Source organism: Dermacentor albipictus, chromosome 1 (assembly GCF_038994185.2).
Source record: "Dermacentor albipictus isolate Rhodes 1998 colony chromosome 1, USDA_Dalb.pri_finalv2, whole genome shotgun sequence".
Classification (NCBI taxonomy): Eukaryota; Metazoa; Arthropoda; class Arachnida; order Ixodida; family Ixodidae; genus Dermacentor; species Dermacentor albipictus.
In genome coordinates, this window is record NC_091821.1 from 398,871,870 (window position 1) to 398,890,743 (window position 18,874).

Sequence of the window (18,874 nt, forward strand, 5' to 3'; positions counted from 1 at the left end):
TATTTTAATATATTATATACAGCACAATTTAAATAAACATTAAATTAAGCTGTGAGTTCTATAAATAAATGTGTCAAGTCTATTCATATCACGTCGTGTGGCCGGTCCTGGCAAGGTCCTGGCCGGTCCTGGCTGGCTCATTCAAAAGACAAGCAGAGTTCAATGCTAGCCAAACCGGAGCCAGTGCTAGCCACGATACTAGAGCGTTGCGATTGGTGTGGGTTTATGTAAACTTAAGTGACAGGTCATTCATTCTCTACATTTTTCTAGATCGTCAACAGGCTCATCCGAAATGGCAAATCCGAAGTATGCTGATCTTCCGGGAATAGTAAGTAGAGCTATTAAAGCTGCGTTGTCTTCAGTTTTGCGAAAGTGTGCTTGAAGCTGTGACAGATGCCATGGAATTGTTTTTGATGCTAAGGGGCCTTAGCCGGACAGCCTTGTATTTTGGGAAACTCAGCGCGCTGATCACTGTATCTTCTTCATCAGGCGTACGAGCAGCCGGATATTTACGAGACAGAAGACCTACCGGAGTCGGACCAAGTGGTTTCGGACGTGGGCGTGGTGAGTGAAACTTGCGGCAAAGCCACTGGGTCCTCCGCGATCTCTCATCAAAGACTGTGTTTGGTGTTGCGATTAGCTTTCTTAAGTAACCAAATTAGGTATTGCCCTCAGGTACAAATAGACTAAGCGTATCGCTCTGCTAGAACTACACCATAGCTATTGTTATTGTTGCCTACTTTAACTATGTTTTCTTGTTTAACATTAATTACCTGTCTTGTTGGGCAGTAATGCGGTCTTCAGTTTCGACATTGGCACCGCAATCTTCATTTACTTTTATTCTTTTAGGACCAATCCGACAGTGTTAACACATTGGCGGTTTCCGTGACAGAAGCGTATGACAAGTTCAAGGGTTGTACGGTGGACGCTTCGACTGTTGGTGAGTTCGTACTAGATTATAGCTTAAAGCTTGCTGCCTTCTACAGTGTGACCATTTAACCAAATGAGTTTGGTGGAAGTTTCCAGGACGGAAGTACTCATGAAAAGGAAAGTTGCCGTTCACTTGAACATTTAGTTGATGTAGCTGCTATGAGCTCTTGTAAGAATATGATTTGTGTTTTGAGCTTTGTTAAAAGAAAGAAAAAAAAAGCCACTCTGCTGCAGCCTACGATGGGCTTTCAGTAATTGTAGCAAATCATAGGAAATAAATGCATGGGAGTATGCGTGTAGAGCTTGTTTATACACTGGTTTGGATAAACAAGCTGTTTTGTGCAGGAACAACTTTGAATCGGAAAGAAACACACACCACGCAGAGGCAAATGCACATGCAGGAGAATGCATAAACGCACCCTCAATAGTTATTTTTTCTTAAAAAATTCAATTGGTGATGGTAACATAGCAAAATTGCATCTGATCATACTACCAATTGGTCTTGGGGACAAAAAAAGGTAGGTGCATGTGTAGTGAAACTTGTACCTTTATCTTTCTTTCTGCTTATAATTTTGTAAACATGTTTGTATGACAACATATCAACAAATAATCTGTAATACAAAATTGCTAATTCAGGCTCATTATTTAGTGTGTATTCTGCCCCATTTCAATGTTGTTCCTGTGAAAAACAGCATGTGTATTCAAAACAGTGGCCGTACACATGACAGAAATACAATACATATAAAATGTTGCATAGTTGAGAGCTTAGATATAAGGTGAAAGAAAGGATTATGTGACGTCATTATTCCAGGCTTGCTGTAACAATTATTTCATAAACAAATATGTTAAGTTAATTAGGTCAAACAATTAGTCTAAAATATGTCATATATTGATCATGTTTACAATAGAGCTAGATCTTGCCTTGCACATTGTTTGCAGTGGTCTGGTGTTCATAGTTACGATCTGTAACTTATGAGATAGCGCGCTTCTTAGCTGTACATGTCTAGTGACTTCTGTCGGGTTTGGAGAAAGTTCAATTAGTTAACCTGATTTGTTATGAAAGAGTCCTTTGCCATGCTTGAGCTTTGCACTGGAACAAATGCAGCACCTAACTGATGTGGTGGCAATCTTGTCTCTATCTAAAGTTTCAAACAGCTGCATGGCGTGAAAACGGCTGAAATTTACACAGAAGCCTGTGTGCCCTTCCTCTTGAATGAGCTTCGCTTCGAGACATAGAGTCAAGGTCACATGCACAAATGCCTCTACATAAATGCACTGTCTGCAATGTTGCCATTTATGGCACATGACCTCAGGAGTGCACCTCACAGCAAAAAGAGGAAGAGAATTAAAAAAAAAAAACGACACATAAGCACTTTTTATGAGTTGTGTATGCGAAAGCATTAATGTCAAATTGTATGCTGCTATGTTATGAATTCCTGACAGGTAAGCGAGTGCGTTAAAATGCTTAGCCAATAGTACAAAGCCGGTGCACTTCAATCCATGATGCCATGCTACCTTGCCAGACTGCCATAGAATCTAATGGAGATGCTCCCGAGTAAACCATGGTGATTTTGACGTCGCCACTTTCGTCATGCCAGGCTTGGCAATGGAAACTTCGATCCAAGTACTACTATGATATTGTAAAGCAGAGTGCACAGGCGTGCCATCTAGGAGGTGTTGGTTTAGCTCAGTGGGCAAGATGCTCAGCTTCTGCATGTCGGGTCATAGGTTTGAAACTCACTACTGCCAACGTTTCTCCTTTCGATTTTTTTTTTTTGCATCAATTTCTTTACAGAAATTACTGATGCGAAGTTAGAACGCAAGCGAGAACTTGCACACACAAGGAACACACAGATAACACAGGCTTCTGAGAGCGAGAGGATGTGGTGTCGTAGTGAAGCCCTCTCCCCTTTCGCCCACACTGCTTTATCAAGGCGTGCATGACATGGCATTGCAGCCAATGGAAACTTAGGTGCTGTTTCATTGCTACAAACGCTGGCTTTTTCGCTCAATGGGCCATTCAGTGCTTTTGCATCAAAAAAGAGAAGACGCAGGGCTCGTGATGTAAATGTGACGTGATTCTTTGGCTCTAGTACGGAAGGAAGCAGGTAAGGAAAGTCACCTGCGGATGCTAGTCGAGGCAGGATGAGGGAGTGTTTACATGGGCAGTGAAGCTCACCGCCTGGTGGCATGGTGATGCAATATTTCAGTTTCTCCTATCTCCTCTAATGATATTTAAAAATTCTTGTCATAAAATGCTCCCTAGACAGCGCCCTACAACTTCAAGTATATAGCCACAATTTGCAATGAGGGTTGATTTTAACATGCTATGCTTGGTAAGCATTGAAGGCAATCACAGTTGCTGGAGGCTCATATATGTAAATTGTGGAGAGGTGTGGCACATAATTTGGTATAACTGGATGATCAGGGTCTTCTCATGTTGAATATAGATTCAGAACACTCTGAGGTTGAAGATGTAGTCGTTAGTTAGATTATGTCCCTTGATTGATTTATCTGTCATGGAGGCACAGTGGCCATGGCACTCTGCTGCAGAGCATGACAGTGTGGTTTCAGTTCTTGGCTGCCATGGCTACAAGCTATTGCTGCAAAAGAGCTCAAAGTGGCCACACTGAACCTGGAGCTTTCGAGCATGGTGTCTTTCGTAGCCAACCTATCGCGTTGACATCTTACACACATCAATGAACAAACTCTATTGATTTAAAGGACCTAAAATTGCCAATATGTTGAGATTAATGTACAGTGGTGAACCCCTTTTGTGGTGTCAGTATTTGTACACGAAAAACCACAGTTTATTCATAAAAAAATTATTTTGGTATTACGTTCATCAGCCATACAAGATCTACTTGCATGTTAGTACTTGCTAGTGACATGCAGCCTGTGTTTGATCAAATTAGAGAGGGAAAAATGTGCCCGTGATTTGGTGCCATTTCCTAACTTTCAACTTTGTTCAATTCGACTTGCACAGATTTCACAGAGGGCATCTCAAGGCAACCAAAAGAAGGCTACCATGTCATCTCTGGTGAATGGGAGTTGGTGAGTTGTGCAAGTGTATACCACATAAATCCTGGGATGGCACAGGGAAAATAAACTTTACTGAACTGTCTATTTACATTAACAGTCATGATTATGGTGCAGAGTTATGCTTCTCCTTAACTTCTCTGACAAAGGGAAATAAAATGAAAAGGGAATAAAATGTAATTTGTCAGTGGTGGGACCTGAACCACAGCATCTACATAACATGTGGGCTGCTCTACCAATTAAGCTACATCAGCGGTTATGTCATCTTTATTCTGTGTGTGTGTACATGTGTCGCCTAGCCTGAAGTTATTTAGCAAGCATTACCCATGGCCATGGTGGCTGGTGTGGAAAATGCATTAAACCACAGGTGCTGCACCAAATATGCTCCCACGATCAGGTAACTGACATATGATCATTGTATAAACACCACTGAAAGCAGGCTCTTAGGGTTCCTTTGCTAATGAGCCTATGTAAGTTCAGGAACACAGGGCTCACTTTGCTGGAACAAAATTTGGAGACACAATTGTTGGTGGAAGGTCATGGTGAAGGTCAGGTACAACAGAATAGTGCTTTCTGTGCTGCAATTACAAGTAGGGGCCATTGATAGTACACAACTGAATTGAGTTTTCCTAATCACATGGAGCCAGGAGAGTCTTCAGGACTTTCTTGCAGATAGCTAGGAGTGAAATTCTGAGTCGTCATTATATTTAAAGTTTACAAGGTTCTGCACTTAATTCAATAATAAAGTTATTGTAGGAGAATAATGTGACAGTATGGGAGCCTGTTTTGGGGATTAGTACGATCCTTTGGTGTCCTCAAATGAAACAAGTGCTTTTTTGTGTTTGTGTGTGAGAGAGAGAGAGAGAGAGTATTGTTGTCAATACTAGTCCCAGGCTGTCATTACAGAAAGATGTTTAAGCACTTCAGTCGGGCGAGTCAGCTCTTTCAAGGAATAGGATGTAGGCGGTGAGGAGTGAGGCAGTTATATACAATGTAAATGTGGTAAGGGAAGAAAAGGAAAGCGTCTGTAACAGTGGCTTCTGTATAATGTCTACTGAAAGGGCTTTGATTTAATTGTGCATCAGCCATTGTGGCTTGAATTGTTTAATTATCGTGTGCATGAATCAATTGTCAAAGGAAGGCTATGTTTCGCCTACTCAGGCTGGGGACAAGGAGCCCGAAAACCTGCAACAGAAGTACCAACGGCTCCAATTTGAAGTTCGCGAGCTGCTCAATGAAGTGCAATCCATCAAGGTAAGCCATTTTACATTGTGCTTTGTTATTACCTCGAGGGGATGGATGTTTTGCTGCTGACTTTTCATAGCTTTAAGTCCAAAGGAACATTGAAAAGAAACACCAAATTTGATTTTTTTTTGTAGGTTTAGGCAGTTGTAAACTTGATTCTTATATTTTAAGTACAGTTTTCGGTAATATTTAAAAAACATATAAATGCCTAAGTAAACAAGTCTGCTCCTGACAGTTGCTAGCATTTGATGCTTTATGGATAAGCTTCATTCTAATTGCTTTCCTGATTGCTTAATGAACACATTTCTTTGTTTCTCATTTTAATGGCAAGGGCCAAGCTGAAGCTCTCTCCTTAAAGTGCATTCATGGAGTCATGTATGCCATTAGTGGGCATACATGACCGTTTGTGAAGTTCATCTATGCCCTGCTGTGCATCACACAGCATGATCTGGGGCGGCCAACCTTCCAATTTTACCGCTTTTTCCTATCACCCTTTTCCTAGCACCATAGAGTGCCAAGTTATAGAGTGCTTTGCTGCACCCCCGACAAAAATGTGGAATCATGTTTCGCCCCCCAAGAAAAAAAGGCTGGCTCCGCCCATATATATATATATATATATATAAATATATATATATATATATATATATATATATATATATATATATATATATATATATATATATATATATATATATATATATATATATATATAGAGAGAGAGAGAGAGAGAGAGAGAGAGAGAGAGAGACTCCTAGCAGTTCCCGGGCAAGAATGCTTTAACGAGAATGCACGTTTTACAGCCGCTTCGCATCAAATTATGCTATCATCCTTATGCTATTTTTAAAAATAATGATATTAAGAAAACTAAAATTTCGTTTATGAATTGATGCATTTATATAATGTATGTCGATGACCTAGCTGGTACATGACTTAGAAAAACGAACAATGCTAAAGACGAGGCCATACAACAACAAGACAGTGCACCATAGTGTGTCTTCTCATTTGCAGGCCAGACTTGTTGTAGCCCACATAAATGTGGGCTACAACAAGTTTTTCTAGCCACACCTTCTATTGCATGGTGCGACCACGGCTACGTGCAGGGAGAGGACGGGCACTATTTTTCAAATTTCCTATCACTCAATAGCACTTTTCGGCATTGTGGGTGCGCTATCTTATTCTAGATTTAAAAATAAAGGAACGAAGCTTTGTGCTAGAATTTTGATAGTATCATATAATGCAAGTTTCACTCACTCTTGGTGACCTGCCCTTGCCTTGTTTGAGGAGATGTTTGGAAGTAACTTGCAATCATGGTTTTGTAGGCATCATGCAACGTATATTGTTATTTGATAACACTCAGGAACTAATAAGGCAGACAGTCCGGTGCAGCGGCTGCTTCCTGTTTCGAAGCCTTTGTGAAAATTATGGCATCCGTTGTTTGCAGTAAACTAATGGCTAGTAGCTCTGGGAGATTTGAAAGCGTCGTGTCTCCTGACGCCTGTCTATTCTGAAAATTGCCAAGACGTTTAGTTAGAATGGGCTCTCTACAGCAAGCAGCATGTATTACGACATGGTAGGTGAGCCTCAGCTAAGCGATTAGCCACGGCTGTCTGTTGTAGAGCAATCGGGAATTGACGAGACGCTCTCCCTATGTCCATAATTATCCGCCAACTTCATTTTTGATGGCTTATATGCGCGTCCCCCCCCTCTTTAAAATTATGTTCCAAAGTCACTGTCACACTCTTGAACATTCACCGGTTTGAACGGCACAGTGGCTGCTAACATTCCTATATTTCTGTTTCTGTGTGGACTTTGCGGCCATTCTCCTTTCTGCCCCTCCACCTGTTTGTTGCATCGGTTTCTGAGCTTCCCTGGCCCAGCACCCCCGTGCTTGATATATTTTGCTGTGCTCAAATCGGCATTCCTCTAAAGCAAAATTTTTTTGCCCGAATGTTTGCTCTCATTGGGCGTGGTGGTCCAGTGCGTGTATATACACGGAATAAACACGGCAGAGAGAAAAGAAGAAGCCAGAAACTCGCTTGGACCTGTGCATCACCACATCGAATGTTCACAATGCCCTCTGGGGCTTCCTGGGTGTCAATCACCACATTAGCCTCTTGACAGCTGTAATTACCTGTGACCCCCCACAAAACCACTGCAGAAGCTGCAGCGCCTACCTTTCTACTATATCCAAGTCCAGAGGGACGCTGATAGAATGGTAGAGAGGAGGGGGGGGGGGGCAGACAATGGGTAGAACCAACACCCTCTAGTATAGAGGGTGTTGGAATAACAGCCTTGCCACTTTTCGCTCACAGTTCCCATACACAGGGGGGGGGGGGGAGAGAGAGAAAGCTGCGTGAGAAGGAAAGGAAACGCTGCTACTATAGACACAACAGCGGTTGCAGGGAAACTGGGGACGTATTCTGAAACGTTCGCCGCGGCGAAGTTTCGCACTGGCCACGCCTCCACCATTGCGGCGCGTGCTGAATGGCTGCTTTGAAAAAACCGGAAATGCACTTGCGCCACCTGAATTTCCGGTTTTGTCAAAGCAGCCATTCAGAGCGCGCCGCAACGGCGGAGGCGTGGCCAGTGCGAAACTTCGCCGCGGCGAACGTTTCAGAATACGTCCCCTGGATAAACATAAGTTCCAGGTAAGGTGATGCGACAGCCCCCTCCTCCCCTTTCATATCGCTCTCACCTTGCTTTCACAGTCAAGCTTACTATGTCATCCATGTCGCTCTTTCGGAGCCCACTTCCTGAAACTTTACAATCTGTGGAAAGGGGAAGGGGGTTCGACCCCCCCCCCCTCTCCGGCTGCACCAGTGTGCTGCCGGTAAGAAGGATCTAACAGGGTTTGCATTAGGCTTGGAGGGATTTCGAAAACTGTAACAGCTGCCCTACTGTTGTAGCATCTGTAGTGCAAACATGTGCTGCACAGAATTATTTGATTGTGGTGTAGATGAAGAGGGCATCTTGTTGGTTTAGCCAGTGGTTCCATTTTCATAGATATCCCTTTTGCGTGAGATGGTGATGTGCAGTGTGTTCTGGCAGCTTAAGCAGGAGAATATGGACAGCTTTCAGCTTGTGCATTGGTTCAGGTGTTCACAAACCGTGAAGGTTACACTTAGGTTTGTGTGAGAACATCTGCATTAGCTGATCTTAACTATGTTACTTTTATTTTTCTTAGCAGGAGCTACATAGAAAGAGGATGGAAAGAACAGACAAGAAATGGCGCGTTGTGTCATGTATTTGTTCCTTTTTTCTCATTTCTGCACCGTTACAATTAGCTAGCCCAGGCCTTCATACTTCTTGAATGTGAGGGTTTATTTTGTATCTAAAGGAAGTCATCTCGTGTTGGTCACAACCTGACAGTGCTTGATGCAAGTGTGAGTGTGTGTGGCTGGGCAATTGGCTGTGCAGGAAAGTGCCCAAGAAGGAGACCGCACTGGCCTGGCAGAGCCAGCCCACCTGTTGCAGCAGGCACAGCTTATACAGAAGATGCTATTAGACTTGGACTTGGAGCGCGTGCTAGGGGCACCGACCTTGCAGGCACTCTCTGACCCTCAAGCTGCCCTGCACAGGCAAGGCTTGTAATGGACTCTCTTGTGCCAGTGCTGAGGCTATGTGGATACCACTTTGCAAGAGAGGAGCAAGTAAACTGAGAAATTGTGCTATTTGGTGTTTGTGCATCTTGTAATGCACTGAATGCAAATTTATAAACCATTTATAAAATAAAAGTACTCACCAGCGTGGAGCTATGTTGTGCTCCATCGTTCCAGTCTGGTGTGTGCTTTCATATTCTAATGGTTTCTCAGTAGTATTGCTTATGATTAGTAGTATTGCTAATGATTCTCAGTAGCACTGCTTTATCACTTATTGATCCCACATATTTGGTACATTTATGGGGCCTGATTTATGTAATTCCTCTCAGTTTTGAAGAAATCTGTTCAAACCAAAATAGAGTGAATGGCTGCGCAACGTATGACTGCGCAACGAATGACTGCGCAACGTCAAAGCCTCAGGGCCCGCCTGAGGCTTTGATGCATGTTTTTGGCTGCAAGTATGTCACTGCTTCATGATTTTCATAACTGGCCATGTGTGCAGGACATTGGTGAGCCAGTTAGAGCAACTTCGTACTGGTCCCCCTCCAGCCGCTCCTCAAGTCAAAGAGAAGCCACATGCTGAGCCTGCTCAGGACGCAGTGCAGACCACCATCAAGGTAGCGCACTTTTCATTTATTTACCATAATATAGGCGTTACAGAGAGAAGCATATTTAGCTTTTTCATGTGTAAAAGTTTCTTCTAGACAGATGAAAGTTCTTGAAAATATAGCATGATGAACAAAGAAAGCAGTATAAATTAAAGAAAATGTGATTACTTGACAGAAACTAAGGGGACTCATTTTGTTAAATGTCTGTAACATTTGTGCCAGGGTTCCATAGGTTCCCATAGACTTTGCTAAACCGTTTTTTTACTAAGTGTGTATTATGAATACCAATTGAATGTTTCTGCTTTAAGATTGGAGCATTTAGTTTGAAAGCAGGTTGTTTGATTTCCTTGAAAATTCACTTAGGGATGAATGTACGGGTTTGCTGAAATTATTGGAGCCCTGCCAGCTGGGGAAAAAAAAGAGGACTGTGCATGTGGTCCACTGGCCGCTTTTGAGCATCCACAGTGAGCGAGCAGTTCCCATACAAGGGGGGATAGGGAGAAGGTCACGTGAGAAGGCAAGGAAATGCTACTACTATAGACACGACAGCAGTTGCAGGGAAACTGGATAAACATAAGTTCTAGGTATGGTGATGTGACAGCCCCCTCCTCCCCTTTCTGTTTGTCTGAGCAGAACTACTTGATGGAAAAGACACACAATTCATTGCACTTTCTCCAATGCAGCTGGGCTAGTCAGGGCCTCTCTTCCTTCATGCTACAAGAAATCAGAGCTTGCCTTTCACATGTGACATCAGTGGTAACATATACAACATTGTTGTGTATTTTGCCTTCTTCTGAAAACCTAATTTGCCGAAAATTACAAAAAGAAAAGAAAATGACTACAGTAATCAATTTTAGAAAGGGGAAAATTCGACCTTGTTGTTATAAAATACTACAAGTGAAGCATGAAAAACGGGGATGGACGGAGGGTAGCGCATGTGTTATACCCTCCGTCCATCCCCATTTTCTTTAGTTCGCTTACAGTTCACTACAGTTACTTCCTAGTGGAACTTGTCAGATAATGTGTAAGCATTATTTTCAGCCAGTCACCTTCTTTTCATGCAGCAAATGATTGGAGGGAAGAGTTACATGTACTGCGGCTCACTGTGTCGTGGTGACTTAATGTGCTAAAAGTATTGAAATGGCCTGTTGCAATTTAATTAGGCAGAAGTAATATTACTGTATGAAATTAATGCAAATATTCTGAATTAGGGTTAATAACATAATATGAATAACATTTTATTATCCTTATTAATCTTGATTGGGTTCAAGCAATGTAATTAATCTTAATTAGCTATAAATACTATTAATCAAGTGTGGATGATATCGATCCATTAATGACAATCAGTCATAGTTATGCTTAACTATATTTACCTTAATTACTCTCAACACTGCATTGTTAGTCACTATATATAGCTGTAATAATCTCAGTAGTCATACATAGTCATAAGGTATTCTCATGTATACCATCATACGACCCCACGTATACCCATGGCGCACATAGTGTCAAGCATTACGGACAGACGGATGGACAGATTTCCGAAGGAAGTAGGCCTGGAATGCTTATGCATTAAAAACTTTAGACCCTTGGGTGTGGTCTATCTTGGCATAAAGATAGTGTTTTATCTGTGCTGAGTTTGTTGGGATATTCTGTGTTATGCAGGTGGCTGGCTTGGAGGAACGCATCAAGAAGCTGGAGAACCTGGTTGGGACCGATTCTCAAAAGCTGGTAATTCTTTTGCTTATCACTTGCTCGAACGCTACTGTGACACTTCTCATTTTTTGTCTTGGGGGCATTAAACAAATGAATTTGGCTAGGTGGTGGAGCTAAAGCTTTGCAAGCATAGCGTGCCCATTATTGCTCCGTTCATGCTTAGGTCTCTGGATGAAGAGCTGGGGCCATCGCATTGCTTGACAGAGGCCAAGGAGACTGTGGCTTGTGGAATAGCTGTGTGCAGCCGTGCTTGTACTTATTTGCAGTAGGGGACACAAGTGATGGCGCATGAAACAGCAGATTGAACAGCCACATGTGAACATCTTCAGGCTTGTCATTTCTTAGCGCAGTCGCTGACGTGTGGTTGCAAAGTCTTTCTTGTTTACTGTTATGTGGAGGAGCTTTCTCATGCTGTCGGGATGTGATGTTTGGTGACGACACTGTGTTGCCGCTGATGGAGTTAAGTCGTCTTCAAGCTGCATAAAGCGCACTTTTCACCGTTTCCTCTGTCTCTCTCTTGCGAAAAAGTGAAAAATAAAATTTTGCAACTTCATTAAAAAAGACAAGTAAAGCCAGTTCCATGCAGTGAAACCTGTCAAAACAGCAAAGCTGGTGGTTATTTTCTCAAGTTTAAGCTTGTGTTTAGTGTGATTTTCATTAAAGTATTTTCTCTTGTTTTCATTGTTTTGCCAGATTCGAGCTTCAGTTCCAAATTGTGCACACTCTTCAATTGCATGAGGTTGTGACCAAAGCAGTCTATCACAGGCCTTGCAGCTGTGGCTGCACTCACGGTCGAGGAATTTTCTCTTGAATCATCTGTCGGCACCTTCTGTGGGAGGAATCTCTCTGCGTCGACGTCTCTGCTCAGCCTCCTACTCTTGAAGTTGGGGTTTAGCTTGCCTCTGCTGGCGCTTGGCTTGGGTTGCTTTTTCTTCAAAGTGGGAGTTGGTTTCCTCCACTGGCGCTTTGCTTGCTCTCGAAGCACAGGATATGCGCGACATCTGTGCTGCCACTCTTATGCGAGCTCTCGCTTCTGCTTGTACCAAATGAAATCCATGTGAGGAAAAGGCATGCACCGATAAAACACCTGCTCCTATACCCCTCCTATGGCCTATCCCCCCACAGTGGGTTTGTGCCATTAACTTGCACCCCCCTCTCCCTCCGTGTGACACTGGACGGCGAAGGCTTGACTTAGAATAGCTCCGCTGTTAAAAAAAAACTGCTTACTTTCATAAAATTAAGGTGCACCTTAGTGGAAGCGCATAAAACAAAATGTTGAGTTTTGAATTCAGAAATTAAGAGAACCTGCTGAGGTTTGCCAGAAGTTGATTGCACTTTTGTGTGCAGAGACATTAGGCATTCTGCTGTCATTCAATTGCGCCTGTTTTTTCTTTTCAGTCGATGCTTACAAGTCACACAAGTGGCAGCTGCCTTACGGTGAGTGGTGCATATAAAGTAATCATTATTATTTCTTTTACATGTCACTTCCTGCTAGTGGTGCTCCACCGCTTAAAGAGTTCAGCGTGACCGACCTGCCCACGAAGTCTTTTAGACTTATGACGTTTGTTGTGATGTCTTTGAATTGCCCTATTTATTATGTACTAGCCCTTGCTGCTGCTGATATGTATAACCATCTAACTTGTCTCTCCTTTTTTTCCTTCTTTTTATGCAGGTTACGATAGTGCTAGTCTGCCTAGCTGAGATGTATGCATTTTCAGGTGCCACATAGACTCTGAGTGGCTGATGGGCCATCCCATCTCTTCTTTTTTTTATAGGACATAGCGCAGCTGCTTTGTTCACGGCTGCACCTGCTTGAATCGTCGCACCTAGACCAGGTGGAAGCACGGCTGTCGCTGCTCCAGCAGAAGATGCAACAGTGTGCTGACAAGAAGACTGCCCTGGAAGAGATTGACAAAACTGGCAAGGTACATGGCAGCTAGGCCTTGTTTACGTGCCACGACTGTCTGCATTGTTAGCCACACGGTTTATGTACTGCATAAACTACATAGGTAGTGCAGTCATAGAAGTCTCAAGGCCCAACCACATGCAAACAATTTTTGAGTGACGGCGATGAGCGACAGGTTTTGCCGTTGCGGAGGGCGATCCATCACTGTCACTTGTCACCAGTTTTTGGCCAGCCAGAAAATTTGGCTTGTTGCCACGAGGTCTGCGAAGCGACAATGTGATTGCGCAACAGCATGGCAGCAACCCGCCTGCCCGCTTCAATTTGAATTCGCTCTTGCAACTTGCTTTCTGCCATGACAGCAAAAAAGAAATATTGTTCCTTCTCAAGCTGATGACAAAATCGGCATTGCTTTGTCAATATTATTGAGATAGTTGTTTGCTTTGACGCTGTTAGGCCTGAGACGCCACCGAGATGCTGCCACGGCATTTCACGCTGTCGGCATGGGACTGATTTTCACTGGCTATGCCAGCATATTGAACATAGCACTAATACACCTTCATTAAAGCATTGGTCATGAGTATGTTTGAGATTTCTTTACGGGCGCACAATTGTATTTATTTGAACACATTTTTCCGCGATGTTGTGTGCATGTGGTTGCTCCACACCGCGACAGGGTCTGCCTGTCACATCGTTTGAATATTGTATGCATGTGGTTGCCGCTTCACTAGTGCACTTCTTGCTGTATAGTTGTTTTCAGTCTGAGACGCTTTCTACAAGGTAATGACTTCGTATAGTACAACTTGCAAACGTAAGGCTATTCAAATCACATATTATTTGTGCACCTTTGTGCTTCCAGTATGTGGCGCACTCTGTTTTGGTCGCGAGTGTAAGCAGTGGGCTGTGGTTGCAGAAATGTGCCACTCCTCTCGTTTTGTTATAAAATGTTAGCATCTATGATGCCTTATTTATCTTTAGAATTACTTTATCATATCCACTAATTTGCTATATCAAGGTTTGAATGTAGTTTTTTTTTGTCATGCATCCTACTTGCTCATAGCGTTTTATGTTGTATTCTTGTGGCGGAAGCATGTTATTCTATGTACATATGTATTTTTTTTACGTTGCAGTTTATTCCAAGTGTTCACTGATGTGCAGGTCAATGAACTGTACGAGTTGCTGAAGAAAGCGGATGCCATGGGGAACTCGCTCAATCAGGTTGTGGAGCGGCTGGTTTGCCTTCAAGGCGTGCATGAACATGGTCAGTGACGGTGCATTTTCAAGTAATCTTGCAGATTTTATTGTTTCAGTGAACTGCGTGTAGTTTGCAGCCAATAGAATGCAAAGCATTCTTTGTAAACTTCAGGTGCTTTGAGTCTGTCTAGCTATCTATCTGTTTAGCCTCCTACATTGTGGCCATTTCTTCAATTGGGTATATATCGGTATAGGCATGGGAGGGGGCGTGATATGCATGCATACAGAACATGAATGACATGATGCCATTGTAGTCATTTCATTAACTAAATACGTACCTGGACATGAATGACACCACATGCTTTACCTGGGATATATGTGAGTAACACTAATGACAAAACATGCATGACCATGTCATGGCTTCATTTCTCGCCACACGTATCTGGATGCATACCCAGCTAAAGAAGCAAGGACGATGCCATCACATCATCATCATCTCATGACGTGCATATCGTCGATATCTCGATACATAAGTTGTTAGAAAATGGACCTGACATAAGCGACAATCATGTCTTGTCACAGATATTATAAGTGAGATAACTATAATAGATTGAGAAACATGACATGCGCGTCCAGTGGACCAAGTTGTCTACTAACTTGGGCGGAGGATGGCTATAGGCTTGTGTTTGTGATGCTGTGATAGTCATTGCATTGTCATTCCAGCTTCGTTGTCCGACTCTCATGTGCTACCTGCACTTGAGCCAGGTGGCACTTGTAAGAAGGTCCCGGCGTCTCAGCAGCAGAACACCGGAAGGTGGCTGCACCCATTCAGAGAGCAATTGAAAAGCAAGTTTCCCACAAGTGTTGATTTTTAAAAGCCAACATGCTGCCTCCTCATTCCTCCTGAACCTCGTACAGGACTTTAACGGCCCTTCTCGTCGTTACCAGGCCACTTAATCAAACAAGGCCTGCTCTTTCCTGATGCACATAGTGTTTTGAGTACGACAAAGCTGCATTCAATTCCACGATAGCAGCGTCAGCACAGCTCGGCCAAGGTGAGCAGCTGCACCACGCCACTGGTTTGAATGGCTGTAAAAGGACACAGGTTTTAGGCTGTGCTGCAGTGTTGCTGTAAAGTCACCCATCTGGGTCCTTGAAGCGATACCGCATGTTGCCGTCTTTGAGCATTTAGTTTTCGAGTTTTTTTTCCCTCTCACACCTCCATCCCTCTCATTCACAGAAATCACGCAGTTGTCATCGTCTTGCCTGCTGTCATCACACACGTGCTCTCGCATTAATTCTAGTTCACTGTACTTGCACCACATACACAAATACTGAATTTGCATAAACACAGTGGTCAACCTGTAACGCTTTGCAGAAACCCAATGCTGCATAGCCAGCTGCCTGCAAAATTCTTCGCATAACATTGATTCCCACATTGTGTGGGCTCTACACAATATTTTATATGGAACAGCCAGACATGACGCAGAACTAATGCAAGACACATGCATTAACATACTTTATGCATGTTTGTGCTACAATCTGCAACTTGTAAATCTGTTTTGAAAAGTACTGTTATCAGCTGATTGTAGCATGGTTCACAGCTTCACTTTGCAGATTAAAGCACGCCTCCATATGGTACAAAGTGTTCCATGTGTCCCTCATTAATCATGAATGTGACAGTGAGTGAACCCCTTTACTATGGAGTGAAACAGGTGTGTGTCCAGCCAGTTCCATTTTCTGCAGTTTGCCACAAGGTTGCCGCCTAGTCATAAACCAACAATAAACTTTTTTCCCCTTACATTGGCGCCCTATTTGCATACTTAAGTACAGTCGCCACTGAACTTAACCTGAGCATGCCTTAAGTACCTTTTTGCTTTTCCTGTAGAGGGTGCTGGAGATTTGTGGTTGTGGTGCCTTGAATGGCGCAAAATGCATCTTCTTTCGAAAGCATTAAATGTTTGCTTGTTACAGCTCGTGTTGGCTAAAGTTAAGCCGCTGTACATGTGTCCCACTTGTTTGGGTAAAGTTTTACGGCGGCTGTACATTGAAAGCAGAAAATGCTGTGTTGTTGCAAGAGTAATAGTTTTATTTTCATCCAGCGCTGTGAAGTTGATAGCCTTTTGTCAAGCATGTGCCTTTATATACAGCACTTAGCTGCTCTGTGAAGAAAGAATAGACTTGCCCAAGGTAGACAGCTGGAAAGACAAAAGGGATGGATATTCAACAGGACGACGATTGATATCCCTGCCATAAAGCTTTTGGCTACAGCTTGTCATTGTGGTGTATTGCAGCGTTGCAGTTTTCCAAGGCAGTCTCTCAACTAGACCTTGTGCAGCAACACCTATCATTATCACTCAAGAACAATGAAAAGAACTTGGCAGAGGTGAGTTTTGAGAACTCTCTGAACCTGCAGTTTCAGTGATCGCAGATGCAGGATAAGGGAAGAACATGCTTACTGCAAGGCGTTTATTAAATATTTGTCCTTGATTTTCTTTAATCCGATATTTGGAATATTCCCTTTACTTTCAGGGAATCGAAATTACAAAAGCTTTCAGTGTATGAATATATACGGTTTTTGCACTTGAACAAATGCATTTGTATTCTACAAATGGATGACTGTGTATATGAAGCTGGAATACAATTTCAAGTTACCTTGAGGTATTGGAAATATGTTAACGCATCTTTATGGTTGTCGGTACTACACGTTTTGATGCATTTATGCAACATTTTTTGCACATAAAGGTCTTGGAGCGACCTTGGTTTTACAATCCTTTTGATTGAGATTACATACCACCTTAGCTCAAAGTGTCCATGCAACATCTTGTACAATTCCTTTGCCATTAAAAAAGTGTTGGGTGACGGGTGTCCATATTGTTGCTGATGGCACTAGTATGTTGTCGCTTTGATAGTTCTTTTTATCCTTGATATCAACTGCATTTCTAAGTACACCTACAAATACTCAATGTTGCTTCTGTAGACAAGGTATGCACAGTCCCGATTTCTAGATGAATTAGGATTGTTTCTCTCTTATGCTAATGTTTAGTGATAATACGCAAGAAATGCATTAAAACTGCATTTTAGACAGTGTTAACGCCTGAAGTGGTCATATCCATGTACACACAAATTAGCACAACGCTTTCACAAAGTGCACTACTGCACAACTATATTCCCACATTCTTCCAGAAATATGTCCCGATGCATTAAGAAACACTAAAGGCAAATACTAAGTCAATGTGGACTGTTTAAATACCATTCCAGAAACCCCTCAACACTTGTTTCGTGCCAAGAAATTTACGAGAAAATTGCATCTGAAGGGTTCGAATACCTTTCTTGGAAATTCAAATCTCCCGCCACCCAACCGGGGGAGTGATGACATTACATATGCCATCACCACCCTTTGCTGCTGCCAGCGAGTGAAACGGCACCCAACAGACGACAGTACCAAGCCAAGACAGAGCGGTGGATTTGCCGCTGTAGCTGCTTTTTGATCAAGTGGCGTAGACCCGTCGGTCATCCCGAGACATCATATGGAAGTTGAATTCTCTGCTACTTGCAGTTGGTACGAATTTTGCAAGCCAGCAAAACCAGCGCAGCACTATGCGATAATGAAATTACTTAAAACGAGAAAGTGACGCAGAGTCGAGTGAGAATGAAACTTTTGACCGCCTGCGTTGTTTTGAAGGGCAATTTCAAAGTTTTTTCTAAAAATGAAATAGAACTCGACAAGTAGCATTTCATTTCGTCTTATAATACATGGATGTTTTGTGCAACGAGTGGTTGAATACTAGTGACAGAATTCAACTGAGGAGTGCTTTAGTCATTGGGCAAGCACTTGAATGTCCCGGGGGAGTCTCTAACGTCCTGCATTTACCGAAATTATTAAGGCTCTATTCGCGATAATATTGACGTCTTAAGAGATTCTCAAGCACTAATTTATCACTTTAGCTTGACTTAACATTTGCCTTTAGTGTCCCTTTAAGTGCCAACAAGGTGGCTGGTATTTTAAAAAAAATCGCTAAGGAGTCTCTAATTGCAATACTGTAAACATCAATGTGCAAACAGCACTTGCTAATTGACAAATTGTCCGACCAGCCTTAGTGGTGCTGCAAAGACCAGCATGATCACTGAAGAGGACACTTCGTGCTCAAAAATTGGCTTTGCTATTGAAATTGTGCATGCTTCATGAGGGGGCACGAGAGCCAAGCGGCAACAGTGCTTAACGAGAATTGTTACAAACATTGGCATTTACAGACTGCCAACTGTACAGACTGCCCATATATACTTGTGCAAGGCTTTTATGCTAGCTGGCCCAGTGTGCGTCCATCCCTACGTTATGAGCATATGTGGCTAACAGGTGCATGTTGTATCACTTGGGTTTTCAGGTACAGAAGAATTTTGCAGAGAACACAGAGACTATAACGAAGAACTTAGCTTTGCTGGAAGCAAAGATGGCTGCCCTCAAGAAGTAATGCCCAACCTAGTGGCTGGCCGATGTACAATTTCCTGTTGTGTTTCAAGGCAAGAGGCACATCTCAATGCAGCTACATACGGTGATTGCATGTGAGCAACAGTGTTATTAAACTGTGCCACCTCATACATCTGGATCTGTCCATATGAGAAAACATACACCAAGAAACAAG

The 18,874-nt window shown here is 42.7% G+C and overlaps 1 protein-coding gene across 1 annotated transcript; it reads left to right on the forward strand.

Moving 5' to 3' along the window:
* The first annotated feature begins 159 nt into the window (after positions 1-159).
* Positions 160-18,830, forward strand: DCTN2-p50 (dynactin subunit 2). Its single transcript, XM_065455615.1, has 13 exons — positions 160-328; positions 490-564; positions 850-940; positions 3,917-3,984; positions 5,131-5,223; positions 8,632-8,792; positions 9,316-9,430; positions 11,084-11,149; positions 12,533-12,571; positions 12,910-13,059; positions 14,196-14,298; positions 16,526-16,617; positions 18,617-18,830. Exons 1-13 carry the CDS (start codon positions 293-295, stop codon positions 18,701-18,703), a joined length of 1,176 nt encoding a protein of 391 aa, XP_065311687.1. The 5' UTR covers positions 160-292; the 3' UTR covers positions 18,704-18,830.
* Positions 18,831-18,874: the final 44 nt, after the last annotated feature.

Coding starts and splice junctions, on each gene's coding strand:
- DCTN2-p50 (XM_065455615.1), top strand. CDS start 293: ATGGCAAATCCGAAGTATGCTGATCTTCCGGGAATA. Junction 329..489: donor ATGCTGATCTTCCGGGAATA/GTAAGTAGAGCT, acceptor CTTCTTCATCAG/GCGTACGAGCAGCCGGATAT. Junction 16,618..18,616: donor ATGAAAAGAACTTGGCAGAG/GTGAGTTTTGAG, acceptor TTGGGTTTTCAG/GTACAGAAGAATTTTGCAGA.